The sequence below is a fragment of the Chironomus tepperi genome, unplaced genomic scaffold (genome assembly GCF_022539635.2).
Source record: "Chironomus tepperi strain 1889 unplaced genomic scaffold, CSIRO-AGI_Ctep_v1 contig_386, whole genome shotgun sequence".
NCBI classification, from domain to species: domain Eukaryota; kingdom Metazoa; phylum Arthropoda; class Insecta; order Diptera; family Chironomidae; genus Chironomus; species Chironomus tepperi.
Window position 1 is genome coordinate 240071 of NW_027226508.1, and position 25631 is coordinate 265701.

Below are 25631 nucleotides of genomic sequence, written 5' to 3' on the forward strand. Positions count from 1 at the left end.
GACAGAACATTGATGCACGAGGCATTAAATTTCCTTTTCTATGAGCGAGCAACAGGTCGAAGATATAGATTTTATTTTCCTTTTCATCTTCTCTGCGTTAGCACTAATTAACCAGCTGATTTACACAGAAAGAAAAAAAAACAGAGATATAAATATGGACAGTCTAATGCCATGACAAAACTGGATTTCTTAAGACACAAAAATCAGCATCTTTACTTTTATTAACTGTTTCTCATTCCTCTCAATTTAGTTCTCTATTCTCTTTGGTTGCGACAAGAAGTAAGTAAACAAATTTGTAGCAAGATTATTTGCGTGTATATATTTCAGTCGCGGACCTTCAATAACGATGAACATTTTGAGCTGTTTCCTCGTCCTTACAATTTTTCCGTTACTATTTGAGCATGTAACGTCACGTGAGTTGTGTTAATTAATTTAAATAATTTTTTAATGACCGATAGCAATTCTGCAGAATATTATCAATGTGTGAATCCTCAGAACACATACGGATACTGTGTACCTTACAGTTCATGCACATATCTTGTGAATATTTTAAGATATTATCCACAAAATAATGATGCTATAAGTTTTTATAGACGAAGTATTTGTGGACAGGATAAGAGAACGCAGCAACCATATGTATGCTGTCCAATAAATCCTCAACAAAAACCCACACAAGTTAATCAACAGGCCCAGAACAGAAAATTTATACAGGTGCAACCAACTGGAAATAGCGTACAACAGCAAACAAGAGAGCAGAGCGGAATTTCCCAAAATCAGCAACAGCAAGGAACAGGAAATTTTCAACAACATCAGCAACAAACAATCACAGACACATCGTCCGCAAGATTAACAAAATGTGGATTTGATCTTGATAACAGAATTTTTGGAGGAACCAAATCGAATATTAATGAATTTAATTGGCTGGCACTTCTTCGATATGCAAAACGTAAAATTTATTGAGGATAAGCTTTACGTAGTATTAATTGTGATTATAATATATATTTTAGCGGGCTCATCGATGCCAGTCTTCAGATGTGCAGGATCTTTGATTAACAATCGATATGTTCTTACAGGTAAATTGAAATTTTTAACGGATTTACAAGATTTGAAATATTGAAACATTGGTATGGTTCTCATTCAAATTTTGAAAATCCGTTGAAATTTAAAAAAATAAAAGTGCTCTATATTTCTCTATATATTAAGCTGCACATTGCGTTCATCCACGAAACTTGCAAAACACAAAGATAATAAGTGTACGACTAGGCGAGCATAACTTAATTACTGATGAAGATTGTCAAACATTAAATGGACGTCGAATTTGTTCTCCTGGAGTATATGATGTACCAGTTGAAGATGTGCTGGTCCATGAAAGCTATTTACCTCAATCTTTAAATCAGCACAACGACATTGCTCTCATAAGACTTGTTCGAAAAGTTCAATTTAATGATTTCGTCAAGCCAATTTGCTTGCAACAGGATTCAAGTCTGACCGTACTTGACTTACTCGGACAAAGTTTAGTAGTTACTGGATTTGGACAAACAGAAGATGTCCAAAGTAGTAATGTGAAGTTACATGTTACAATTAATGTTGTGGAGAATGAAAAATGCAATCAGGTATTTAGGTCGGAAGGTCGAAAATTAGGCAGCAGTCAAATATGCGCAGGTGGAAATTATAATCAGGATAGCTGTAAAGGGTAATAATGGATTAAGAGAAAGTAGCCTGAAATAGTTATTGAATTTATGATTTTTTAGTGATTCCGGCGGTCCATTAATGAAACTTACAAACAAGGACGGAGAACTGTTTTGGGTATGAAAGAGAATCTCAAACTAATGCTCTATATAAGGCTTAATTATTTATTGTAGGTTCTTTACGGAGTTGTTAGTTACGGAGCAACGCCTTGCGGAATTGAGGGAAATCCAGCAGTATACACTAAAGTTGACCAATATATAGATTGGATCGAGAGTAAACTGAAACCTTAATTAAGTATATCCAGTACATTAATGAACATTATTTATTTGTATAAATGATAATATAAGACTAAGCCAATAATAATGATTTGTTGTTGATAATGCTAAGCAATACAAGATTAACATGAATTAGATTAATAAGTTTTTAACGAAGCAGTTAGTGGTTTAATAGTTTTATAGTCACTCCTTAGCTGAATGAAATTGAGAACGACAGTTTTGTCTAAATAATTGAGAGTGTCGCCGCTGCAAACTTCTTGTAGATTTTCATGTTTAACCAGTAACAGATTGCAAAGAGCATGAAGTATATCGAATAGTTGTGAAACAAGTGAATCACCTAATTTCCTTACACATTTTCTGTACTCATTGACATCACAAATTGCGACCATCGCCCCACTAAAATTGAACAAAAAAAGAATGAATGAGCAATAAAATTTTTTTACTTCCGCAAGTTATTTTAACTACTCACAGGGTATTGTACTGATATTGCAATAGATGTTCATAAATTACGCGATGGAATCTGATTCCTAATTCTTGAAGAACTTCCGTTAAATTTTCACCGTCAATAGTTTTCTTAATTTGTGCAATACAGCTATTAACATATTGACATACAGCAGAACATGCATTTGATGAAACAGTGTCAATGTCTGATTCCGGCTTAAAATCTGTCTTCTTTTGTTCATTTTGCAAGTAAATTTTCATCCAATTGCATATTGAGTTTAATGAACGATCGAGACCAGTATCCAGTTTATTTTCAATCGAATCTGTACAGAATCTCTTCTTATGCATGCAATCAGAGTATTTGGAAGTGGAAATAACGTACGGAATTATGTTTGCATTATATGTCTTTTCTAATAAATGAACAATTGTATTAGCTTTCTGAACAACATCAAAGAAATAAATTTGCGGAGCGGATTTGGTGTCGGCAATTGGAATTGATTGTATACCCAAATCGACAGCGTAATCACAATGTTCAGTAAGAAGATATTTCAACAATATGTCTGCTATTTTTATTATGTTTGTTGGTGTATCTGCTTCTTTTGAAAGCTAAAAGTAAAATCAAGTATAATTGATGGTTAAATCATTGTCATGTCTACTTAGAAAAAACGTACGTAATGATACGTAAACAGAAACATACGTAAGCAAATACGTATGTGTGAATACGTAAACAATAACGTACGTAGGAATACGTAAGCAAAAACGTACGTAAGAATACGTAAACAAAAACGTACGAAATTTTAAAATAAAATTAATTAATGCTTACCACAGAGCATCTTTCAAAAGCAGCAGTCGACTCTTGGAGTAGATTAATAGCTAATTCCTCCGATAAGAATGTTTCTCCTCCATAATTATCAATTTGAACAATATTTATGTTGGTTCTTGCACTTATTATTGCCTGCATGTCACGTTTAAGGTCCTGAAATCTTTCAGTTTGCTTCTTTTGGTGATTTTTGCTTTCATAAAACTTTCTTAGTTCCATTGCACATATGTTATCAAAGCATCTTAATTCTATTTCAATATAATTTACTAAATGCCTTGCAAACATGTTTTGAGTTAGTTTGGAGAGCAAGTCGTCGTTAGAATCTCTAATAAATTCCGCAAGATCATTTGATAACTTCATTGTTCGAAGATAGAGATAGTGGAGAGTTTTAAGATACTTTAAATCATCCTTGCTGTCATCAGTCAATTTTGTCGATGAAAATTGATGGATTCTCAATTGATAAATGTTAAGGATGAATTTACTCATTACAGTGTCCGGATTTGCAAAAACTTGTTTGATGATTCCATAGTGTTGCCTACACAAAGGAAGGATGCTTTCGAAAACGTCCTTTCCGCGATTATAGCTGGTCTATAAAATGGGTAGTATTAGTTTTATTGCTAGAAAATGACAGAATGTCAATCAACTTACAGCTTGACTTTGTTCAATGTAGACATCAACGCACTGATTATATCCTTTAAACTGAGATAAGATCTTAGCTAGGTTCTTCATTTTCTCAATGTTTTCTTCAGTTTGAGCCATAGCGAACTCCTCAATCAAGTTACGCTCGATTTCATCATATTTAGATTCAATTTTCTTTTTTGCAGCACCAAATTTATCAGCCGGCAAATCTTGTGCAACGAGATAGAGTTTCTGGATTATGTCAGCTGCTTCCAAAAGCTGTAATCAGTAAAATTAGTATTATTTGATAAGATCCAGTAGGAATTAATTATTCTTACGTTAGCTTTGTTCGTAAAAATGTCATTTACAATTGGTCCAGCAATAAGGAACTCGCTCATATGATTTAACAATTTAAGCGCCTCTGCTGTTCTTGTTCTGGGCGTATTAACGTTTTCTAGTTGTTCACCTAGATGGATAATTTTTCCAGCAACAGAATTGATTTTCTCATCCAATTGATGAAAACATTCTACGGATATGCTGTGTCGCTCAAGAAGTTTGTCGATATGCTTTGCATGAATCTTTTGCTCATCACTAAGTGCTGCTTCAAGTTTTTCACACTTCCTTTGCTGACGTTCTTGTAGAATCTTTAAATCCTTAATACTATTATGGAATGTCTCGATAAGGAGTTCACTATTATTTTCTGAATTATTTCCACTATTTGTCCTCCAAAATAACTTTTCCACAAAATCCTCGACAACATAAGGATTCTTCTCGAGCTCTTCCATATATTGTGAAAACATTTTGATGTAAATATTTAGTGGAATTAACAAAAATCAAAATGAAAATTGAATTTTAAAGGAATATTCAATGTTTACACTTTTTACACATCACCCAAATTTACATCTCAGTTTACATATTAATTTTATATTGGCTCACCCTTAAGTGTAAATTTTAATCAGAAATGTTTCAAGCTAGTTATATTAATGATTTCTGTAATAAATGTCGATGCTGTCTTAAAAATACCGAAGAAAACGAAGAGAGCATCACTATAAATAGTATAATTCATCAACAGTTTTATGATTTAACACAAATATCAGTAAGAATTGATAAAATTACAAATTATCATTAAAGTAAACAAAACAAATTTTTTTCAGCTGGATCTTTCATCGGATTATTACTCACGAAATCTATGTAAAGAATGTAGCAATAATCTTCAAATCTTTACTAATTGGAGACAAGAGTTCATCAACAACCAGAAATTTCTTGATGGCTTAATAATTAATACAGCAATTGGGGAGAACCAAATTGATAGTTTTTCACAAGAGTTTAAGGTCAAAGTCGAGCCACTGGATGTGCTGGATGATATTATTGACAATGATTTTGATGACTTTTTGGAAGATCTACCTATTAAAGATGAAATTATTAAACCAATTGAAAGACTTGCATGTAAATTCTGTAAATTAAAATTCAGTGACAATAAGCTATTAGAAAATCACTGGGTTAACAAGCATAAGGAACAACTCACATCTAATGAAATAAGAGAAATCAGGAAAAGAAGAATCGATGATAGAAAATTAGTTTGTCCAGAATGCGGCATTAGAACTCATTACATTAAAAATCATATGCAAAGGATGCACTTGAAAGTCAAGAGATTCTTTTGTGACCACTGCGATCATTCAGCATTCCATAAGAGTGAACTAGAATTTCACATGCATAAACATAGAGATCCAATATTTATATGTGACTATTGTGGAAATAAATTTAGAAGAAAGATGGCACTTAAAATTCACATCAGAAGAGTTCATCTCCGCATTCGAACTGACAAAAAGTACAATCGAAATGCACTGCCAAAATCTCAAAGAAAAGGCATAGGTGATGAAGATAATGTCAGAGTTCAATGCCCACATTGTGACAAGGACTTTTTAAGATCATACATCAGATCACATATCGAACAAGTACATACATTAAGTGCATCAGGAGAAACATGCCCAATATGTCACAAAAGATACAAAAATAAGCGAGCATTACTGTATCATAAACAGAATCATAGGGAAAGGATCTATAAATGCGACTTTCCTAATTGTGATAAGGCATTTTTCGTAGAGAAGCGATTGATTCATCATAAAAGCGTCCATAAAAATATCCGTGAATATAAATGCTCGTATGATGGATGCGACAAGTCCTATTTTATAAAAAGAGTCCTTAACATGCACGTTGCTCTGTTTCATGAGAAATTTACACTGAATTGTCCTGTTGATCTGTGCACATTTGCTGTTGGTCGAAAAGATTACATGAGAACCCATGTAAAGAAGCAGCATAAAGATCTGCCTAGTGATGTATTTAAATATTATACTGAACGAATTAAAGAAATGCCACTATGGTAAACATAATGATGTAATTGGTAATAAAATTGATTATTTATAATAAATATCATGGCATTTTATTAAGTACCTAGATATAGCTTCTTAAATCTGTGGAAAATCTGTAAGATTAATTTGTAACGAATTTTGAAATTTTGAAAATTATCCCTAGAATTATCCAAATCATTTGAAAATATATTTTACCGTTATTTTTTTTTTAACAATTTTTGATCGTAGGTACCCAATAATTTTTTTCAGATTCACATAAATCATAAGTAAATAACAAGTTGTTCAAGGCATAGCAAAAATGCTTACTATAAACTGAAAATAAAAATAACGGTAACTGTAAATTCAAATATTGCGATTCGCTAAGGAGTTCATCATTTCCAAAGCTAAAAAGAGAATACAGCAAAAATAATATTAATAATCGTCTATATTGCTGTAATCTTGATGACGAGAACGCTGTAAATAGGCTAAGAACGTGAAAAAGCAATCAAGAATAATAAGAAATTTGTCAAATGCATCAGTAGAGCTGAGGAATAGAAGAAAAATTGAATTATCATTAAGGTTGCGAATTTTCTATAGAAAATCTCAAAGAAAAACAATTAGCATTTCAGGCATAATGTTAACATTGTCTTATTTCTATTTACAGATAACACAAAATGAATGGAAGCGGAGAGAGAATATCTACTCCAATTGCGGGTTCAGCTGCGAAAACCTGCTCAACATTGCGAAACTATAAACTTCTTGTCGATCCATTCCTTACAGGAAAAAAGGAACCAAAAGTTTATCGCTATGATGGTTTATTTGTTAATGAACAGCCAACAACGGTAATTGTACGCGATCCTAGAAAAAGACTAACATCACTAGGTAAACTACAAGCCGATCTGCCTGTTCCAAGGTAAAAATCACTAAAAATTTATTTAATGTAAACAAAACACAAACATTACCACATTAAAAATTTATGAATTTGTTCAATTTACTCACCTTTAGATTCACAATTGATAAGGACTACGTTGGCGAGCCACCAGCAATAGAATTAACAATAACTAATTTAAATGATAATGTTGATAGGAACTTTTTAACAGACATGCTCCAAAAAGCTGGATTTCAAGTTGACGAGATAACAATTTATTACCATCCTGAAAGTAACAAGCATTTAGGTCTTGCAAGAGTTATTCTAAAATCGTCACGGCAGATGAGAATGTGTGTCGAGAAATTTAACAATAAATCAGTTATGGGAAAGGTAATAATTGCTTGTGTATATTTATATCCATGGAATATTGAGACTTTATGCTTATTATTATTATTTTTAGATAATTTGTGTGTTTCACGATCCTTTTGGTGAGAAATGTAAATTTATGTTTGAGGAAATGACAACAGAGAAAAAACCAACAGTTGTACCTGCTTTACCACCATTTCCAATTCACGATCCAAAATTACCGCCTGCAGATTTTCCAGCATTTGAAGTGAAAATGCCACCTGATCAGCCATTAATGGATGATAAATATTGGGCAACGAATTCAAATAGTAGCAAATATAAAGATCCAAAAGAAGATTGGGAATCATCGAGAGAATTTGAGTATAATAGAAGCAGTTCAAAATATGATGACGATTATAGAGGAAGTAATAAGTATGATAAAAGGAAAGAGAGAGATTATGGAAGTCGATATCATAGAGATCGAGATGACCATAGAGATAGAGACAGGCAACGAAGAGATAGAGATAGGGATAGAGGATATAGAAGTAAAGATGATTATAGGGAAAGAGATCGTGAAAGACATCGGAAGGATCGAGATTATTATGAATATTCGTCACGTAGTGAAAAAGAAAGATATGGATATAGTAAAAGTTATTCAAGATCCGAAAGTTATTCATCAACATCGACAACAGAAATACCTTATTCAAATTATGAATCTTATGGCTCATACTCATCTTATAATTATGGAAGTAGTTATCCGCCGCCATATCAATCAAATTGGGCACCACCGCCGCCACCAAAAGAAGAAGAACTTTCACCTCCTAGACCACCTCCAGAACCTCCGCGTGATGACGATAATGATAAAATGAATGATAAATCCGATGATGGAGATGCAACTGTTGATTTAGATACTAGAATTGCCATGCTTTTTAAAACAAAATCATTTGGACCGGAAGTTCCTTCACTATTTAATTTAGACGACGATTCCGAGCATGTAAAAGAAGAAGAAGTAGTCGATAGTAAATCAAATGATTGTGGAGAATTACAGAGTAAATTAAAATCGCACTTAAATCTGCATGATGAAGATAGTATATCCAAATCATCGAGTATAGCACATAATAATAATAACAGCAGTAAAAACGATTTAAAAAGTCGGAAAATTAAGACCGAGAAAAGTAGTGATGTTGAGGATGGTGAAGTGAATGATGCAGAAAGTAAAACATCATCGACTAATGAAAGTACAATAAGTAGCATGCCGAGTCCATTTCAAACGCGTGTTAGTTTTAAGATCAATAGGAAATTCATAAAAACAAACGTATTAAGGAAGAGATCAAAAGAGAAAAAGTTAAAAGTTGATTCAGATGCCAGTGATATATCATCCAGTGAAGATGAGCTTATAGCAAAAGGAAGCTATAGTCCAGCATTGCCAGCAAAAGTTAAAGATGATGATCAAATGTCATTATCAAGTTTATCATCAACCGAACCAATTAAACAGGAACATGAGATAAAAACAGAACTAAAGGATTTAGAAGCTTCTGCTGCATACATGTATGGATTCTCATCATATCCAAATTATTATTACCAACAGCAATCATTTAGTCATTTTCAACAGCCTCAATGGCAATATGATGGATCTGGCTATTATCCTAGTTATAAGAAGGAAGAAAAAGACACAAGAAATGACGATCCACATGAAGTTGCATGCAAAAAAGTTATCGATAAAATAATTCAGGAATTAAAACAAATTTTAAAGAAAGATTTCAATAAGCGTATGATAGAGAATACAGCATATAAGAAATATGAAGCATGGTGGGATGAACAAGAGAGAAATAAAAATACTCGAAATTATTCTCAAATTGAACAGCAACAGCCAATTGAAACGTTAGAGCCAATACCTCCTCCTGTATTAAATCCATCACTTCCTCTATCCAGAGATCCATTACTCGATAGTTATCATCAACAAAGTGGTAGTTTAGGAATTTTACGTAATTTTAGGATACAAAGAATAAAACGTGAGCCTGTAACAACAAATATTAAGAAGAATGAAAACCTAAGAAGGAAAAGTGATGATGAGGATGACGAGGATATGGTACACGGATCAGATAGTGAAAAGGAAGAAATTAGCCCGTCAAAACCATCGACGAGGAAAATTTCATCTAGTTCCAGTTCATCGTCATCAAGTAGTGAAAGTGAAAATGCTGAAAGTTCATCATCGGATGATGAGGAAGAAGAGGAACAACCAGAAGAGCATGCATATTCATCTGATACAGCATCATTTATATCTGATGATGATATTTCGATTAAAAAATCAACGCCAACTAAGAAAGACAAGGAGAATAATAGAATATACTCAGATTCAGATAGTGACGATAGTGATGGAATTGTTGACATACCAAAACCTGCAGTTAAACAAAAGATGAAAATTTACTCCGATTCAGATGATGATGAGGATGATGAGATGTCACAAACGGACATTAAAAAGTCAACATCATCTGAGGATCGAGAGAAGACGCCTGATGATGGAAATAAAACACCAATTCATCCAGCGGAATCAGATAGTGATTTCTTTAATGATGAAGTTATGTCTAAACCTCCAAGAACGCCTGGACGGCAAACGTCTAGTGACGATCAAAATGAAGTTAAGGACATTAAACCAGCAAAGGAAATTAAAGAAAGTAGGAAGAAATCACCAAGTCCACAGCCGACGAAAAAACAAAGTTCCGATTTTATTGATCGCATTTATAGTGATTCCGAGGAGGAAAGAGAATATCAGGAAAGAGTTCGTAGAAATACAGAATGGATGGAGCAAATAGAGCGCGAAGCAAAAGAGGAATTCGAGAGACAGAGAAAGATGAAGGAACAACATAAAGATGATGCTGTGTCAACTGATACAAGTCGACCATCATCACCAGTAAAAGAGAAGAAATCATTAGACATTAAGAAATCTAGTTATGATGAACCATTTACCCCAACGACATCATTACCACCTCCAACGCCTGGAATAGATCTTAAATTGCCAGATTCTTCACCTGTAAAATCATCATCTCAAGATCATATTAGTGATCAAGCGACTAAGAAGAAACGTGGAAGACCAAAAGGTAGTTTGGGTAAACCGAAAGATGGGAAAGACAAGAAAGTTAAAAATGGTGCTGTTGCTAAAATCATTTCCGATGAGAAATTGTTTGCTCAACCTCAAATTATTAAGCCTGATTTGGATCAGAAATTTTCACTCAAATTATCTCCATCATCGTCAAGCGATGGCGGTTCAAGTACGGCTAGTCTTGTAGCAATGGAACATTGCTATTCCTTACCACCATCTGCTTCACAATCAACTGAATCATCGCCTAATCAGGAAGTAATTCAAGCTGTACGATCACTTGATCATGATCATGGATATTATGGCAAAACAGATACGCCAACTCCATTACAATCAATACAACCAGCACAATTGGAAGAGCAAGGAAAGAAGGAAGTAGCACAGATTGGAACTAGACCTGTTGGTAGACCTCGAAAAGATCCAAATGCACCAAAAGCTCAATATAATAAACGTGATAAGAATCAGTCACTTGTTATGGAGAAACCCAAGACAAAGGTGAAGGAGAAGGAAACGATTGTGGATGCAAAAGAGCATCAAATGCTTGTGGATAATTTCGTTCCTATTGCACGTTATAATAAGCGTCAAAATACTGAAGAATTTGATGTTCTTTGTCGATTCCTTACTCAGGGTATTGATCAAGAGGATGTGGACTATATGAAGCGGGCTTATACCTATCTCATTCAAAATGATATTCCTGGAACTGAGCTTTTACATCAAGTACATTGGGTTGATCATTGTTCGACTGATCGTTCATTCGTACCATCGGCACCTAAAAAGAGAAGGCGTGATGATTTTCCTGAACTTCGTGAGCATGTTACTGGATGTGCGAGAACTGAAGGATTTTATAAAATTGATTCCAAGGAGAAGGCACATTATAAATATCATCATTTGAAAGGAACTGTAGCTGGCTGCCATTTAGAGACAGCAAAAGTCGCCAAGATGCAGAATGCCTCAAGAGAAGCACGTTCGAATCAACGTCGCTTACTTACTGCATTTGGCGGTGCAACAGAATCAGATTTATTGAAATTTAATCAATTGAAGTTTCGTAAGAAGCAACTTAAATTCGCTAAATCAGCTATTCACGATTGGGGATTATTTGCAATGGAACCTATCGCTGCTGACGAAATGGTTATTGAATATGTTGGACAAATGGTCCGGCCAAGTGTTGCCGATTTACGAGAATCAAAATATGAAGCAATTGGTATTGGAAGCTCATACTTGTTTAGAATTGATTTGGAAACTATTATTGATGCAACCAAATGTGGTAATCTTGCGAGATTTATCAATCATAGTTGTAATGTAAGTAATTTTGTGGTCTGAAACCCTACAAATGTTGATAATAATTTGAAACACTACAAATGTTTTCAGAAATAATTTGTAGGGTTTTGAATATGATTTCATATATTGAAGTAATTTATATGGTTTTAAAATTAAATTTAAATTCTCTTTGCAGCCAAACTGCTACGCGAAAGTAATTACGATAGAGTCGGAAAAGAAGATCGTCATATACTCTAAACAACCGATTGGAGTGAATGAAGAAATCACGTACGATTACAAATTTCCTCTTGAAGATGAAAAGATTCCTTGTCTATGTGGTGCTCAAGGATGCAGAGGAACATTAAATTAAAGTTAGTTAAGATAATTAAATGTATAAACAGAGTTAAGGTGAAAAAAATTAATCATTTTTCGAAAAAATTTCTGCTACTTTTTTATTATTTTTTTTATTGATAATGTATAGTTTCTTACTGTTCTTTACAAATTATAATTATGAGATCCATAACATGAATGAACTCTTTTGTTAGTTTCATATTTCATATATTTGACAAAAATTGCAAATCTGTGTTTTAATTTTTTTTCTCCATTTTTTCCTCTTGATATAAATATCCTTAAAGAGTTTAAAACAAACGAAACGATTATGCTTTTAAGTATTTTTACAGACATTTGTTGTAATTGACTAGATATTTTTAATTGCATATATAAAACCATGAAAAAAATAAATCTGAAATTGTAGAAATAATAAAAATTTGAATTTTTTTCTTAAAAATAACGGTCAAAATATTTTTGAATTTTTAACTTTGCAGTAGGACAATTTTTTCTGATAATATTTGTAAACATTGACGATATTTCATTAATTATAGTAGAATGGACGACTTTTACTATCTCCATTTAGCTGATAATAATTATATAAAGTTTGATCCAGTCAATCAAATTACAAATGTCTTTTTTGATGACTGTAGGAAGCAGATTTTTATTGTCAAGTCTGCTGCAGTTAGTGTAAAAAGTGTAGATTCCAAAAATGGCAATTTCTCATTCTCTTTAGACAATCAGAATCCTCTGATAGCCATTAAGTTTAGCAGCGAGAACAATGTGATAGCTATTCAAAGGAATGAAAACAGTTTGGAACTAATTGGATTTAAGAACAATCAAATCATCCCAAATTCATCGATCCTGTATGAAACTAAGAAATACGGTATGCCTTACAATTTATGAACTTATGTCTCAGTATTTCATTAACTAATCTTTCATATTTACTCAGGAACAATAATATATGGATTCGTTTGGAGTGAACAGAATGAGTTTATAGTCATAACAGCTGATACAGTGGAAATCTTCAACATCAACATGGCTAAAAAGCAAATGAAGTCACAGAAATCATTGTCTGTATCATCAAATTGGTTCTGTTACAATAGATCAAACATAATTCTGCTGTCGTCAAATAATGGCTTATTATTGACACCAATTCTAGTAAAAAAGGAAAGCTTGACAAAGTTAGCACCAATTCAAATGGAAGATGGCCAAAGTATATCCGAACGAGATGTCATTACAGGAACTTTATACGATCAAGCTGCAATTTTGATTCTTAAGACGACGGCACGAAATAGGACATTAGAAATACATGTGTATCTATTGACAGGTCCATCATTTAAAAAGCTACATGTCTTAAAACTAGGATTTAGTGGACGAGTTGCTGTATCAATTATCGATTCCATTATTATTATTCATCACCAGACATCCAAAGTAAGCTTGCTGTTTGACATTGCATTAAATGGTGAACCTGATACTATAGATAAATCAGTTATGGTTCATTCGCCATTGCTGGCTGGAAAGTCAATCAAACCGTTAAGTATCAAAATTCCTTCAGTATCATTAAAGGAGAATTCCATGAATTTTGAGATGTACAGTGTCAATTGGATCATCTTTGGTGATGTCATTATTGATGTCAAATTAGGATATCTGTTCAAATTGGAACTGTCAATTGACAAAATTCAGATCGGTGACAAGATCAAGCTTGTTGACTTTTTGATGAACAGAACTAATGCAAAATCACAGCTAATGAATGTCCTAACACAACTAATTCTACCTAACGACTACAATGAGATTCACTTGCCAATTCTGGAAATTATCTTCAATAAATTGAATCGAGTCTATAAGCTGAAAATTCAACATGATTTGAGTAAAATGCAGGCACTTCCATCTCCATCAGCTTTCAAGACATTCACATCACCCCAACCACAGCCAATCAATGAACATCCAAAAGAAATTGTAATTGACCAAAATGACATGCTGCAAATCTTTAACACAATTCTGGATAAAAATATGCTGGAAAAAGTATTGTTATGCTACATATATTCACTTGTGGTACATTCTATAACATGCGAATATGACCTAAGCAAGATGCTAGTTATGACACTTGTTGGAAGTCAAAAAGTCCAGGATCTTCAGCAAATCCTCAGTTTTCAAGTTCTACACGAGTCAAAGCCATTGGCATGCTTTCTTCTATCTTTAGCTAATTATGATCCATTGATTTCACAAATGGCACTAGACATGCTGAAGAGACTAAATGCACACGAGATTATAGTGGAAATATTATTGGAACAAGGAAAAATCATTGATGCAATAAGATTGACAAAGCAGTACACAAATGTTGATTTACTTCCTGCACGAAAGTTTCTTGATGCAGCACTAAAAGTTGAAGATAAAATGACATTTTACAGTGTCTTTAATTTTTTCTTGTCTAGGAACCAAAGGCTGAGAGGAAATAATGAGTTTATGAAGAGTAAGGAAGAACTAAATTTTTGTTAATTATGTGATTACTGATGTTATGGTATTTTTCAGATGAGCAATGTGATAATTACGTTAAAATCTTCCAAGAAATGTTTCCAGCATAAAGAAGACATATACCTGCATATTTATAAAGTATTCTCGTTCTATGAAATTTATTAACGTATATTACTTACGTAAGTCTTACGTACGTAATTTAAATAACGTAAGTCTTACGTACGTATTTTAAGTAACGCAAGTATTACGTACGTTCGTATTTTACGTTACATAAACATTACGTACGTATTTTTCGTAACGTAAATTTTACGTACGTAATTTATGCAACGTAAAACTCACGTACGTATTTACGTAAGTAATTTCAGGAGTTTCTTGGAGAGGATATGCCCTTTTTGGAAAAATGGGTTAAAAATATTATAGGAACCTTATAAGAAAGTGAATAAATTATCGTTATAAAATATATAGTTTACCTACCTGAAATACATCTTTTTAACTCCTATTTTGGTCATAACTCATTTTGCAAATTTAGAACATCTGAAATCAAGGAGGTGCTAATTTAAGTGCACAAGTTAGACAAATTCTTAAGTTCATAATCATAATTTATTAAAATCTAGAAGCAAATTACTGCACTAAGTTCATCTGTTTGATAGCAAGGAAAAATTGGCGTCTCTCGTCGGCTTTCAGTTCTGTATGCCTAAATAGATGATCTCTCATGTAATTATATGCTCCAGTCGAGTACGTGCATGCTTTAACTGGACAGTTTTTCCGACAACTGTTATCATGAACAGTTGCAATATGCAGCCTTAAATTTTGTTGCTTAAAATATTCTTTATTACATCCTTCAAATGGACATGATAAATGCTTTTGGTCTGTATGGCGTTTCTGATGAGAATGTAGTTGATTTAATGACGTATAACTCTTTCCACAATCTGGATATTCGCAAATAAATGACCTGCCTTGATGTGTTGTTTGGTGATACGTTAGACATCTTTTGTTTGTGAATTCCTTTAGACATTCTGTGCATGTAAATTTCTGATCTAATGCTTCTGGATCTCTCAAAAGATGCTTCTTTAAGCACAATGCTGAGATTTCTTTGTCGCAATCAGGACATCTTGTTTTTGATCCATCTTCATGAATCCATTTGATGTGCTTTCTCATTAGTGTGTTGGTATTAAATTCCTTATTGCAATAAGAACATATGAAGGGTCCACGATTAGAATGAAAATCTCTTAAATGCTGTCTTAATCCACATTTTCTTGTAAATCCAGTTCCACAGAATGAACAAATGAAGCTTTTGTCGACATGCTTCCTATGTTTAAGGACATGACTTATCATATCAAATCTCTTAAATGCACTGTACGGACAATTATCACAGAAATATCGTTTAATTTGAAGATGGAATTGCTTAATATGTTTATTCAGTTGGTCAACACGCAATCCACAAGTTGGACATATTCTCATTCTATCTTCCCGATTCCTCTTTTTAATCCGTCTAATTTCCTCTGTGCTGATTGTCTCGGAATGATTATACATGATGTGATTCTCTAAAGTCTTTTTTGTCTCAAATGCAGCTGTACAATGGTCACAATTGAATGTTCGAGGAATATTCCGACGATATTTCTTTGATAATCTGAACTCGAATGGAATTGCCGCAACACCGTCTTCATTGGTTTCTTGTGTCCTTTTCTTATTACTGTATTTTGATAATGGCGCATCGTCGTCACTTTTTAGGCTTTCTTCCTTAACATTTCCATCGATTCTGTCATCATCGTCATCAAAACAATTTTCCTCGTAATCAGTCAATACTGTATTAAGAATTGCTGTTTCTAATGGTTCAATTTTCACTTTTACTTCTGTTATATCAAGCTTCTCAATAGATTTGTTCTGCTTATTTTCAACAAATTTTGTTAAATCCAGTTGCTTCTGTACAAAATCCAGACGAAGAGCAGAGAAACTTTGGAGATTCAATTTGCATTTCAGACATATCCTACTTGAGTATTCATTTGATAATATAAGCTGAAAGGATGTATATTTAAGTTAATTAATCTTTTAATAAATTTTCATGACTTACTTCAATGTTTGTAAATTCAAAGAACTGCTTTTTAAGGGTATTTGTGATGAGAATCTGCTTTTCATTTTGTGTAAACTTTTCCAGACATATCCTACAACTTTTCAAATGATCCGGATGCCTTATTTCGTTCATTATTCTACCTTTTAATTAACTTTTTATGGATTTTCAACTTTTTTATTTTTTTCTGCCTGAAAATTATATTCACATCTTAGACCACGTGGTCATTTCGAATATTTTTTTAACGGATTTTTACCTCATCGTGTTATCATTGACTTTTAAGCTTAATTAATTGTTGATATCATTTTAACTCTAAGAATGCATTCCTTTTGATTATTTATAGCCATTTTGAGCGTCATTGAGTGATTGTTACCTGAAGAGTATATAGGGTGTGAATAGATTTATTTGCCGTAACTGTCTTAAACGGCTAAAATTGGTGTAAACAAAAATATTAGCGGATTAACAAAAATGACACAAGAAACAATAATAGAGCTGGATAATCATTTGATAAAATGTCGCTGTTGCTTGCGAGAGTTTCATGACGAGGATATACAGATTAAAATCACAAGGATTGTTGAGGAGAGATTCTTAAATTTGACACAAATGGAGGTAACTTAAATTCAGCTTGCATCTTAAATATAATTTAACTAAATGTCTGTGTTGTAGCTAAGATCAACAGAAACGTATTCACATGTCATATGCGAAAGTTGCAACAATGATCTCCGAAATTTCTCATCGATCAAGAAAGATTTAATATTCAAACAAATGTCATTAATTCAGTTTGTTGAAGGAATTGAGGAAGTACAAACAGAACATTTAGATACATCATATTCTGACAATAATATTAAAGATGAGGCAATAAATGACAGTGCACAGATCAAAACAGAACGATACGAGGAAGCTGAAAATGAAGATTTTGCTAATTTTGTGTCTCCTGAATATCTTGACAACATCCAGGAAATTGACAATGACCAAACAGGAGAATACGATCAATTTTGTTCACTGGATCTCGAAAATACCTTCTCATCCAAAGATGTAAGCAAGACTAAGAAGTTTTACAAGCGTGCACTTTGTGGGTAAGTGGAACTTACTTAAAATAGATTTTGGTGATTATTTTGTTTGTATTTTTTTAGACTCTGCGGTAACAGTTACTATAAGGATCAGCTTCAGCGGCATATAGATGTGAGTAAATTTATTAATCATTTGTAGAATTAATCAATAGCTTCATTTTTTCATTACAGAAAGTGCATTACAAAGTAAAGAGATGTAAGTAGAATCTGCTTGACATTTATTTAGAGCTGTGGACTAACTAATTAATTTACTTCCAGTTTTCTGTGACATCTGCGGATTCGGTTCATGTAAGTCCTTAATCAAAAAACTTCCGGAACATCCTTTTAATTAATTAATTTATTGCAGTTCTCAAGTGCAATCTGAATACTCACATGGCAAAGCATGTAGCAAAAGAGTTTCGGGAACAGATCAAATGCGATTTTTGTGATGCAACATTTACACGACACGAAAGCCTTAAGAATCATATTAAGACCGAACATGAGACACCTGTAATGCTTAAATGCTTTTGCGGAAAGGAATTTAATCTACGGCATAAACTTACTACCCATATTAAACGAACACATAACAATGTTAGAGATCATGCCTGCAAGTTCTGTGAGAAGAGATTCTTCACACCAAAAGAATTAAAAGTTCATGCCTTAAAAGTACACACGCCTGGATACATTGATAAATCTGAGCATTTTTGTGAGATTTGTGGAAAGAAATATTCCAGCACGAAAAGCTTAAGAACTCATATGAAGCATCATCAAGATCCAGAATTCAAATGTGAAGTTGAAGGATGTAATAAAGGATTTATTACAAAATTGCTGCTTGCCAATCATCAAAAGATTCATACAGGCCAGAGAGATTTTATGTGTCATTTATGTGAGAAGAGCTTCTATTCAGCAAATCATCTTAGACGGCATATAGCAGTGTCGCATGACAAAGTACGAATTAACTGTTTTGTTGAGGGATGCAGATTTTCAGTTGGACGAAAAGATTATTTAAGAAATCATATTTTAACGCATCGGGAACTACCGGAAGATACTAAAAAGGCATTGTTACTTAAAGTGCGAGACATGAAGTTATAGAAAGATTAAAGTTAATAAACTAATTAGACAGTATTTGTGTTTGTTTTATGTCCTTTAATTGCATTTTTTTATTATCCGCGGCTTATAGGCTTATAAAAGAACAAATATAACGGCCATGAAAAATTTAAATTCATTTTATGTTGAGAAACAGTTCAGCTGAAGCTCAGCTTAACGCATAAAAAAGCGTCTAATGTTAAATTCATAAAATGAATAATCTAACTAACTTATCGAACGATATGACGATTCCTGATGCTTTATCTTCAATCTGTGACTCCACAGTAAGTTGTTTAAATATAATAATACCATCAATTCTGGTGTTTTTAGTGATTTTAAGTGAATTTTTCAATTCTTTCTCACTTTGTGAGAATGTAAACAAAAAAGTTTCAAGATCCAGTTCACTGGATCTGAAAGTAAATAACAATAATAAATTAATAAATTTTCTTCTTGCAGTCTTCACTGGTGGAAGGATGTCGACTTCCAGTGAAAATGACTGGCACTGAAGAGTGGCCATTAGCAGAAATTATTAGTATTCGAGAGGAGGATGGAGCATTAACATATTATGTTCATTATGTAGATTGTAAGTCATAAGTCATAGTGTCCTCATACTGAATAACTAAGAATAATGTTGTTTTGCAGTTAATAAAAGATTGGATGAATGGGTAAGGGAAGAAGATTTAGACACAAGAAAGGTACAATTTCCTAGAAAAGATGGATTAACGACCGGCCAAAATACAACAGGGGTATCAACACCTAAACGACTGATCTCAACATCACGCCCGCCTAGTCCAATTCACCAAGATGTTCAAGTAAACGGCAATACAGTTCTTGCAGCAGCTTTACAGAAAAAGTTCAATAGAAAACGAAAAGCACCGACACCTGTAACGCCAACTCCACCGCCTGTACCTGCAACTGCTCCACCAACGCCAATTACACCAGCACCTGTAGACGATGATTCTCAAGACATTCCAGCTTCTGAAAAGACACCAAGACAGTCAGGAAGTATGGTAACACATCATGATGATGTTGTAACTCGTATGAAAAATGTTCAGTTAATTGAATTAGGAAAGCATCGGATTAAACCGTGGTACTTTTCGCCATATCCTCAAGAATTATGCACCTTAGATTGTATTTATATATGTGAATTTTGTCTAAAATATCGTAAAAGCAGGAAGTGCTTGGAACGTCATTTAACAAAATGTAATTTAAGGAATCCGCCAGGAAATGAAATTTATCGTAAAGGAACAATTTCATTTTTTGAAATTGACGGACGAAAGAATAAGTGTTATGCTCAGAATTTATGTCTTTTAGCCAAATTATTTTTGGATCACAAAACTCTCTATTATGACACAGATCCATTTTTATTTTATATTATGACTGAATTTGATAATCGTGGATTTCACATAGTCGGTTATTTCTCAAAGGAAAAGGAAAGCACAGAGGATTATAATGTTGCTTGTATTCTCACATTGCCACCGTATCAGCGTAAAGGATATGGCAAAATGCTCATTGAATTTAGTAAGTTGATACATGCTGTCAATTTGATTCCTTTTTAATTATTGTTCTCATTTCTAAAGGCTATGAATTATCAAAATTTGAGGGAAAGTGTGGCTCACCTGAAAAGCCATTGTCGGATTTGGGTCTTTTGTCATATCGCAGTTATTGGGCACATACAATTTTAGAGATTCTATTACAACAAGGGAATAATGGCGATAGTGACGAGAGGCCACAAATAACTATAAAGTAAGTCCAGTTAGTTGTAGTTGGATATGAAAAAAATTCTTAATAAATCTCCTCCCATACACAGTGAAATATGTGAATTGACAAGCATTAAAAGGGACGATGTCATCTCAACATTGCGAACCTTAAATCTCCTAAATTATTACAAGCATGGCCAATATATAATTTGTATTAATAAGGACACAATTGATCAACATAGGAAGGCAATGGAGAAACGAAGTCTTCGTGTCGATGCTAAATGTCTTCATTGGACGCCAAAAGATTGGAGTAAAAAGCCTCGATATTAAAAAACATCCTGTTGTTCTACCTTTTTTATGATCTTTGATTTTCTATAATTTCCAACTTGACTTTTTGCAAAATTTTTTGAATGAAAAAAATATTTTAATTTTGTGAATCATCTGTACATAAATCAAATAAATTAAGAAATATAATTTAAGCCTGATGATTCAATTTATGGTGTCCGATTAGTAGTTAAGTGGCTAGTTAGGGTACAATCATAAATGATGCTTGTTTCTTTTCCATACTCATTCTATTTTGTTTGATTAAGTGAATTAATTGCGGTCCATGACCTTATATATAAAGCATGAAGGGCCCAGCCTGCTGTGCTGGAGCATAACAGGCCAAGAGTGTGCTTTCATAATACAGATCGCTTTGCCCGTAGGGAGAGGCAATTCGATTAACAATCTGTTGTACCACACTCTTTAAACCTACAATTTATAGTGGGATTCGAGCCACTTGCAAGATCTGAACCTGCAAAGACATAAGTTCATCATAAGACCTGATGCACTTAGCAATGTTCCCAGATACAATTAGTGTGCATATGATTCCGTAAAGAAAAGCATTCAGAAACCAGCATATCCTTGTATACCTAGCAGTGGAAACACATTATGTGCCAAAGACTTTAAAACTGTACCCAACACATGAACCGAGCTTCGTAACTAAAACGATGAAATGGGAAAAGAGCTTCGAAATTAGACATGACCTGGGAGATTGAATCCAGGATCTTTGTCACGTAAGGCCAGCGCTCTTTTATTTAGCATACTGATGCTATTTCACCGTCATGAATTTATTTTTATGGCATCTGCCGCAAGTTGGATATCTCTTGTCAATCGTTAGTTGCAAGTGCAATATGACACCTTCTGACACTGCTGGGCAATCTGTGGGCTACCAATTTTTTTTGGAAATACCATGAACCGTATGCCATGTGCTGTTTCGGTCCAGATGTGGCGCACCACTGTTCTAGATTCTCACTTTCACGAAATTTTCATCAAAATATTCCTTAAAGTTACAAACCTAGACCAATCGAGATCCTTTATAACCCTCTTTTATGTATCAAGATGTATATTTGACATATCGCAATCATAAATGTCATAATTGTCTTCCATTGGAATCCACAATCATAATGTAGAATATTTATGACACTTTACGGGAACTTGAACACATGTTGTGGACAAAGACAGGAAGAAGATGAAGGAGAAAGGTAGGAAAAGTGCCATCAAGAAAAATCGATGAGAAATTCCAACAGTGGTTGAATTGCAGCAGTTGGCATCTCAATATTATTGAGCATTATGCAATTCCATGAATTTTCTACTCAATGTTGCTTGCATTTCCATCTTTTTGCATGAATTACTGTCTGTAAAAGGAATTCAATTAAGATATAATATGTGTGCAGTCATTCTCAATAACCAGACAATATTCCTGATGATCAGTAATGGCATTTCATGTAGAATCGATTAAAGGGACATTATGGAAGTGAATTAAGATGCCAATTTATTTATTATAGTCAATATCAATGAGATATGATGGCAATAATTCAATAACTTTTTAATCCAAACTTGCTATTTTGCTATCTAAAAATAAGAATAAGTAGGAAGTAAAGGAATAGAAGAAGATTGAAGGGAGCCATCGATATAAATATAAAAATATCATTCCTTTATTTCATTTATTTTATGAGACGGAAAGTTTATGAGAAGGTTTGGCTGAGAAATAGAAAGAAAAAAGGCATTGAGGGAGGAATGCCATAAACACAACAAGAAGTAAGTTGAGCAAGCATCTAGCAAAAGGCTCATCTCATATACAGGCACAATCTTACCCTTTTCCATGAATTTCGATTCAATGATCATTTTCAATGTAAAGGAAGGCTCAAAAATCGAAAAAAGGAAGGCCACAAATAAAGATAATTTACAAGCCTGAAAAAGGAAACGGCAGCAAAAGTGTGGCAAAATTAAGATTCCGCAGCAGTATTCAATTAAAAGTTTAATTCCACTTTACTTTCAATTCCATTCCTTTCCTTTTTTACTGTTGGGATAGTCTGCCACATCCAGTGTGACTGCTCATCATTGATTTTAAGAAATATGACTCGCTACATGCTCCAAGATTGTTACTAGAAACTTCATTCATGACAAGAAAGCAAGAAAGCAGTAAGGAAGCATACAGGAGGGAGAATAAGAGACTCAAGCCATTTGAGACGTCAAGTAAGAAAGTAGAAAATGAAAGGAAAATGGAGATGAATAATTTATAAGATGAAAGTGAATGCAATTACATTTTAGACAGCAGCTATAACCCCACTGATTTATTTACAATTTTGTTCCTTACTCCACCTTCTACTTCCTTACAAATATTTATTTCATATATGAATGCCTACACACATTCATGCCTTAACATTTCCCATGGAACTTAATTTCTCAACCAAAAAAGGTCAACTTTTAGATCAGACTTGCAATAAACTTCCAGTTCCAGTTAATGGATCCTTAAATCTCTAATACTTTTTATATCTCGTATCAATTTAAATGTTTTGTGACTGAAACTGTTCCTATATATAGGAATAAAATTGTCACATTACAAAGTATAAATCGACAGCAGAAGAAGTCATTTGAGCATCAAATTTTTGTGATGTTTACGTGTTCGCTTAACTTCACATTTGACCTTAATTGTATATGTATCAACTAGTTGAGTCATGCTGCATCACATCCATAAATATTCAATTTCTATCATCCATCTTCCTTCTTATTTTCCCTGAATCTAAACAGAGGAACTCGAAAAATCGTGTGCAAATGCACTAACAGTGTATCAAAATTCATCCATAGCTGAAACATTTTTTAACCTGCAGCAGAACAATCTGTAAGGATGAATGCAAAGGAGAGGAAAAAATCACAACATGGAAAATCGATTTCTCGTTGCAGCTAATGATTCTGGAATAAAGCATACAGTTTCTATAGCTATATTGTTTCTTGCCTTACTGATTTCATAACAAGATAAATTAAGGACATCCACTAGAAATGGACTTGCTGCAGCTTCAGATTGATTTCTTAACTATCCAATTATTATTTCTCATATTTGAGGACATGCCAAGCTATAAATAAATCACGGCAGTGTTAAAGCAGAAAATGGAATCAAGTAATTATCGTAAAAAAGTAAGCATAAAGCGCATTTGTCATGCTTTGACAAATTTCTTAATTAATTTAATTTTCTTTGCTGTTTCTTCCTTCCTTTTGTTCCTTGTTGCGAGTCACAATTCTCTTTATAGTCTGTATTCACATTTATTAAATTAATTTCTACAAGAATCTTGTGCATCAACAGGAACTGAAAGCTTTAAAGCACCAAATTTGTGTCCCAATTCTGTCGCATAAACATTTTCTTTTGTTCCTTTAATGTAGCACATAAAAAGTTTTAAGAATTCCTTAGTTACGCTGTGTATAATAAGAACAATTCTATGAAAAACTCATTACGTGCTGTTTCAATGGAATTAAAATGACGATGAAATTATGAAAATGACTAAAATCCCTCAACAGATATAAGAATTGTTTCTATTTCTTCTTCCTTAAATTATTTGTTGCAAGACACTTAATATCTATTTAATTACCTTTGTATCTTTTGTTTCTTTTAGTAGGGTCTGTATTTTGAGAATATTCTAATGCTAAATGTTCTCGTGCTTATCCCGAACAGAAATGAAGGATTCTTAGAAACTGAGCATGCTGAATTGTACTCATTGAGTATACTCATGAGGATGCAAAAGTGCTGGAAATTAGAAACAGGCAGAAGTTATCTAAAGACAAATCAAGCTTCGACGAACTCTAAATGTGACAATGTGCGCTTTCGCTAAGGACTTACTTCCTATTTAAGTATACTCAAAACCACATTCATTTAGATGAGTATCCTCATTGCCTGTTAGGATACGACATAATAATTGTAACAAATATTAAATTAGAGTCGCAATTTAAAATGTGTAAGAACAGGATGTTCAGGATGATTTTGAAAATTCCAAGAAAAGCTTGTTATTCCAAAATCTTACGTAGTAGTGAGATACGATATCAATCTAAGCGACGAAAACAAATCTCAGTAAACAATTTATTGAATCAAAAACTCTTCAAATAAAAAAATTAAAAGTTTGTTGTCAGGGATGTAGATTGGAAAATTTCAAAGAAAACGGAGATAATCGACAGAGATGAAGTCAGAGTGTAACGTTAAAAATGACTGGCTCTTCTTCTCGTCTACCATACCAAGGACAATCATACACAATTTGATGAAAAATGTATGGGAGGAAATAACGATCGCTGCTTGGCTCCGTCCGCCCGAGACAACGGGCAACAATTTAGACCGCGGCGTGACAACAAACCCAAGTGGACAAAAATACGTTGGAACTGAATATCAACTGGACATTAACTAACCATCAAATAGTTATAAATATTTTTGTCCACTCTGGAAAGTATCAATCAAAATTGTATCATGAACTAAAATTTGGACTACATAACAAAGTTGTAAGTGCCCCTCTTTCCTGTGTGTTGTATAATTTCAGAACGTTCCTTTAGCGTACCTAATAAACATGCAAATTACACAAAAGTGAAGTTAAGAATTGGCAATTTAACTAAGACCTCTAAAAGCGGCTAGAGAACCATCTGCACCCTTACCAATAATGTAAGTGAGTTTAAGTGAATTGAGACAGAGGCTTAGGTTCCTTGAGATTTCTTAAAGAAGGAACTGGAGCTTTAAGCTGATTCGATTTTTGTATGGAATAGTCGACTCGACTCTATGTGAAATTCGAGCCGACTTCGACCTGTGGAAGAAACTTAGTTGTATCTAGATTGTTCTATGCGTCTATGCTCCGTATGAAGATTACTGAATACAA

The 25631-nt window shown here is 33.4% G+C and overlaps 8 protein-coding genes across 8 annotated transcripts; 6 read left to right on the forward strand and 2 right to left on the reverse strand.

Annotated features, from left to right (window-relative positions):
• The first annotated feature begins 246 nt into the window (after window positions 1-246).
• On the forward strand, window positions 247-2428 carry LOC139096362 (spaetzle-processing enzyme-like). The gene is made up of 6 exons (XM_070648060.1): window positions 247-413; window positions 470-946; window positions 1008-1073; window positions 1204-1693; window positions 1752-1806; window positions 1863-2428. Exons 1-6 carry the CDS (start codon window positions 347-349, stop codon window positions 1977-1979), a joined length of 1272 nt encoding a protein of 423 aa, XP_070504161.1. The 5' UTR covers window positions 247-346; the 3' UTR covers window positions 1980-2428.
• Window positions 1994-4724, reverse strand: Sec10 (Exocyst complex component Sec10). The gene is made up of 5 exons (XM_070648059.1): window positions 4182-4724; window positions 3874-4122; window positions 3229-3813; window positions 2434-3011; window positions 1994-2360 (listed from the first exon to the last, which is right to left on the reverse strand). Exons 1-5 carry the CDS (start codon window positions 4641-4643, stop codon window positions 2102-2104), a joined length of 2133 nt encoding a protein of 710 aa, XP_070504160.1. The 5' UTR covers window positions 4644-4724; the 3' UTR covers window positions 1994-2101.
• LOC139096358 (PR domain zinc finger protein 5-like) lies at window positions 4691-6280 on the forward strand. Its single transcript, XM_070648057.1, has 2 exons — window positions 4691-4939; window positions 4998-6280. The coding sequence occupies exons 1-2, from the start codon at window positions 4805-4807 to the stop codon at window positions 6225-6227; spliced, it is 1365 nt and encodes a 454-aa protein (XP_070504158.1). The 5' UTR covers window positions 4691-4804; the 3' UTR covers window positions 6228-6280.
• A 310-nt stretch (window positions 6281-6590) lies between these two features.
• Window positions 6591-12337, forward strand: Set1 (SET domain containing 1). The gene is made up of 5 exons (XM_070648028.1): window positions 6591-6770; window positions 6856-7104; window positions 7197-7449; window positions 7520-11800; window positions 11955-12337. Exons 2-5 carry the CDS (start codon window positions 6866-6868, stop codon window positions 12126-12128), a joined length of 4947 nt encoding a protein of 1648 aa, XP_070504129.1. The 5' UTR covers window positions 6591-6770; window positions 6856-6865; the 3' UTR covers window positions 12129-12337.
• A 260-nt stretch (window positions 12338-12597) lies between these two features.
• Bulli (regulator of MON1-CCZ1 complex protein bulli) lies at window positions 12598-14670 on the forward strand. The gene is made up of 3 exons (XM_070648076.1): window positions 12598-12971; window positions 13038-14558; window positions 14618-14670. The coding sequence occupies exons 1-3, from the start codon at window positions 12644-12646 to the stop codon at window positions 14668-14670; spliced, it is 1902 nt and encodes a 633-aa protein (XP_070504177.1). The 5' UTR covers window positions 12598-12643.
• Window positions 14671-15146: 476 nt separating this feature from the next.
• Window positions 15147-16823, reverse strand: LOC139096369 (gastrula zinc finger protein XlCGF46.1-like). The gene is made up of 2 exons (XM_070648069.1): window positions 16632-16823; window positions 15147-16576 (listed from the first exon to the last, which is right to left on the reverse strand). The coding sequence occupies exons 1-2, from the start codon at window positions 16761-16763 to the stop codon at window positions 15182-15184; spliced, it is 1527 nt and encodes a 508-aa protein (XP_070504170.1). The 5' UTR covers window positions 16764-16823; the 3' UTR covers window positions 15147-15181.
• A 228-nt stretch (window positions 16824-17051) lies between these two features.
• Window positions 17052-18802, forward strand: LOC139096353 (zinc finger protein draculin-like). Its single transcript, XM_070648051.1, has 6 exons — window positions 17052-17237; window positions 17295-17704; window positions 17762-17810; window positions 17870-17894; window positions 17957-17986; window positions 18045-18802. Exons 1-6 carry the CDS (start codon window positions 17097-17099, stop codon window positions 18767-18769), a joined length of 1380 nt encoding a protein of 459 aa, XP_070504152.1. The 5' UTR covers window positions 17052-17096; the 3' UTR covers window positions 18770-18802.
• A 112-nt stretch (window positions 18803-18914) lies between these two features.
• Window positions 18915-20948, forward strand: Tip60 (Histone acetyltransferase Tip60). Its single transcript, XM_070648030.1, has 5 exons — window positions 18915-19047; window positions 19220-19346; window positions 19406-20284; window positions 20344-20509; window positions 20574-20948. Exons 1-5 carry the CDS (start codon window positions 18976-18978, stop codon window positions 20791-20793), a joined length of 1464 nt encoding a protein of 487 aa, XP_070504131.1. The 5' UTR covers window positions 18915-18975; the 3' UTR covers window positions 20794-20948.
• Window positions 20949-25631: the final 4683 nt, after the last annotated feature.

Excerpts from the sequence above, each read along its gene's own strand:
- Tip60 (XM_070648030.1), top strand. The coding sequence starts at position 18,976 with ATGAATAATCTAACTAACTTATCGAACGATATGACGATTCCTGATGCT. Across the intron at positions 19,347-19,405 it reads TTATGTTCATTATGTAGATT|TTAATAAAAGATTGGATGAA; the intron begins GTAAGTCATAAG and ends GTTGTTTTGCAG. Across the intron at positions 20,510-20,573 it reads AGGCCACAAATAACTATAAA|TGAAATATGTGAATTGACAA; the intron begins GTAAGTCCAGTT and ends TCCCATACACAG.
- Sec10 (XM_070648059.1), bottom strand. The coding sequence starts at position 4,643 with ATGTTTTCACAATATATGGAAGAGCTCGAGAAGAATCCTTATGTTGTC. Across the intron at positions 3,814-3,873 it reads ACATTGAACAAAGTCAAGCT|ACCAGCTATAATCGCGGAAA; the intron begins GTAAGTTGATTG and ends CCCATTTTATAG. Across the intron at positions 3,012-3,228 it reads CTTTTGAAAGATGCTCTGTG|CTTTCAAAAGAAGCAGATAC; the intron begins GTAAGCATTAAT and ends TTTTACTTTTAG.
- Bulli (XM_070648076.1), top strand. The coding sequence starts at position 12,644 with ATGGACGACTTTTACTATCTCCATTTAGCTGATAATAATTATATAAAG. Across the intron at positions 12,972-13,037 it reads GTATGAAACTAAGAAATACG|GAACAATAATATATGGATTC; the intron begins GTATGCCTTACA and ends ATATTTACTCAG. Across the intron at positions 14,559-14,617 it reads AAATAATGAGTTTATGAAGA|ATGAGCAATGTGATAATTAC; the intron begins GTAAGGAAGAAC and ends GGTATTTTTCAG.
- LOC139096353 (XM_070648051.1), top strand. The coding sequence starts at position 17,097 with ATGACACAAGAAACAATAATAGAGCTGGATAATCATTTGATAAAATGT. Across the intron at positions 17,811-17,869 it reads AGCTTCAGCGGCATATAGAT|AAAGTGCATTACAAAGTAAA; the intron begins GTGAGTAAATTT and ends TTTTCATTACAG. Across the intron at positions 17,987-18,044 it reads CATCTGCGGATTCGGTTCAT|TTCTCAAGTGCAATCTGAAT; the intron begins GTAAGTCCTTAA and ends AATTTATTGCAG.
- LOC139096362 (XM_070648060.1), top strand. The coding sequence starts at position 347 with ATGAACATTTTGAGCTGTTTCCTCGTCCTTACAATTTTTCCGTTACTA. Across the intron at positions 947-1,007 it reads ACTTCTTCGATATGCAAAAC|CGGGCTCATCGATGCCAGTC; the intron begins GTAAAATTTATT and ends TATATATTTTAG. Across the intron at positions 1,807-1,862 it reads AGGACGGAGAACTGTTTTGG|GTTCTTTACGGAGTTGTTAG; the intron begins GTATGAAAGAGA and ends TATTTATTGTAG.
- LOC139096358 (XM_070648057.1), top strand. The coding sequence starts at position 4,805 with ATGTTTCAAGCTAGTTATATTAATGATTTCTGTAATAAATGTCGATGC. Across the intron at positions 4,940-4,997 it reads ATGATTTAACACAAATATCA|CTGGATCTTTCATCGGATTA; the intron begins GTAAGAATTGAT and ends AATTTTTTTCAG.
- LOC139096369 (XM_070648069.1), bottom strand. The coding sequence starts at position 16,763 with ATGAACGAAATAAGGCATCCGGATCATTTGAAAAGTTGTAGGATATGT. Across the intron at positions 16,577-16,631 it reads TTGAATTTACAAACATTGAA|CTTATATTATCAAATGAATA; the intron begins GTAAGTCATGAA and ends ACATCCTTTCAG.
- Set1 (XM_070648028.1), top strand. The coding sequence starts at position 6,866 with ATGAATGGAAGCGGAGAGAGAATATCTACTCCAATTGCGGGTTCAGCT. Across the intron at positions 7,105-7,196 it reads GCCGATCTGCCTGTTCCAAG|ATTCACAATTGATAAGGACT; the intron begins GTAAAAATCACT and ends ACTCACCTTTAG. Across the intron at positions 7,450-7,519 it reads ATAAATCAGTTATGGGAAAG|ATAATTTGTGTGTTTCACGA; the intron begins GTAATAATTGCT and ends TATTATTTTTAG.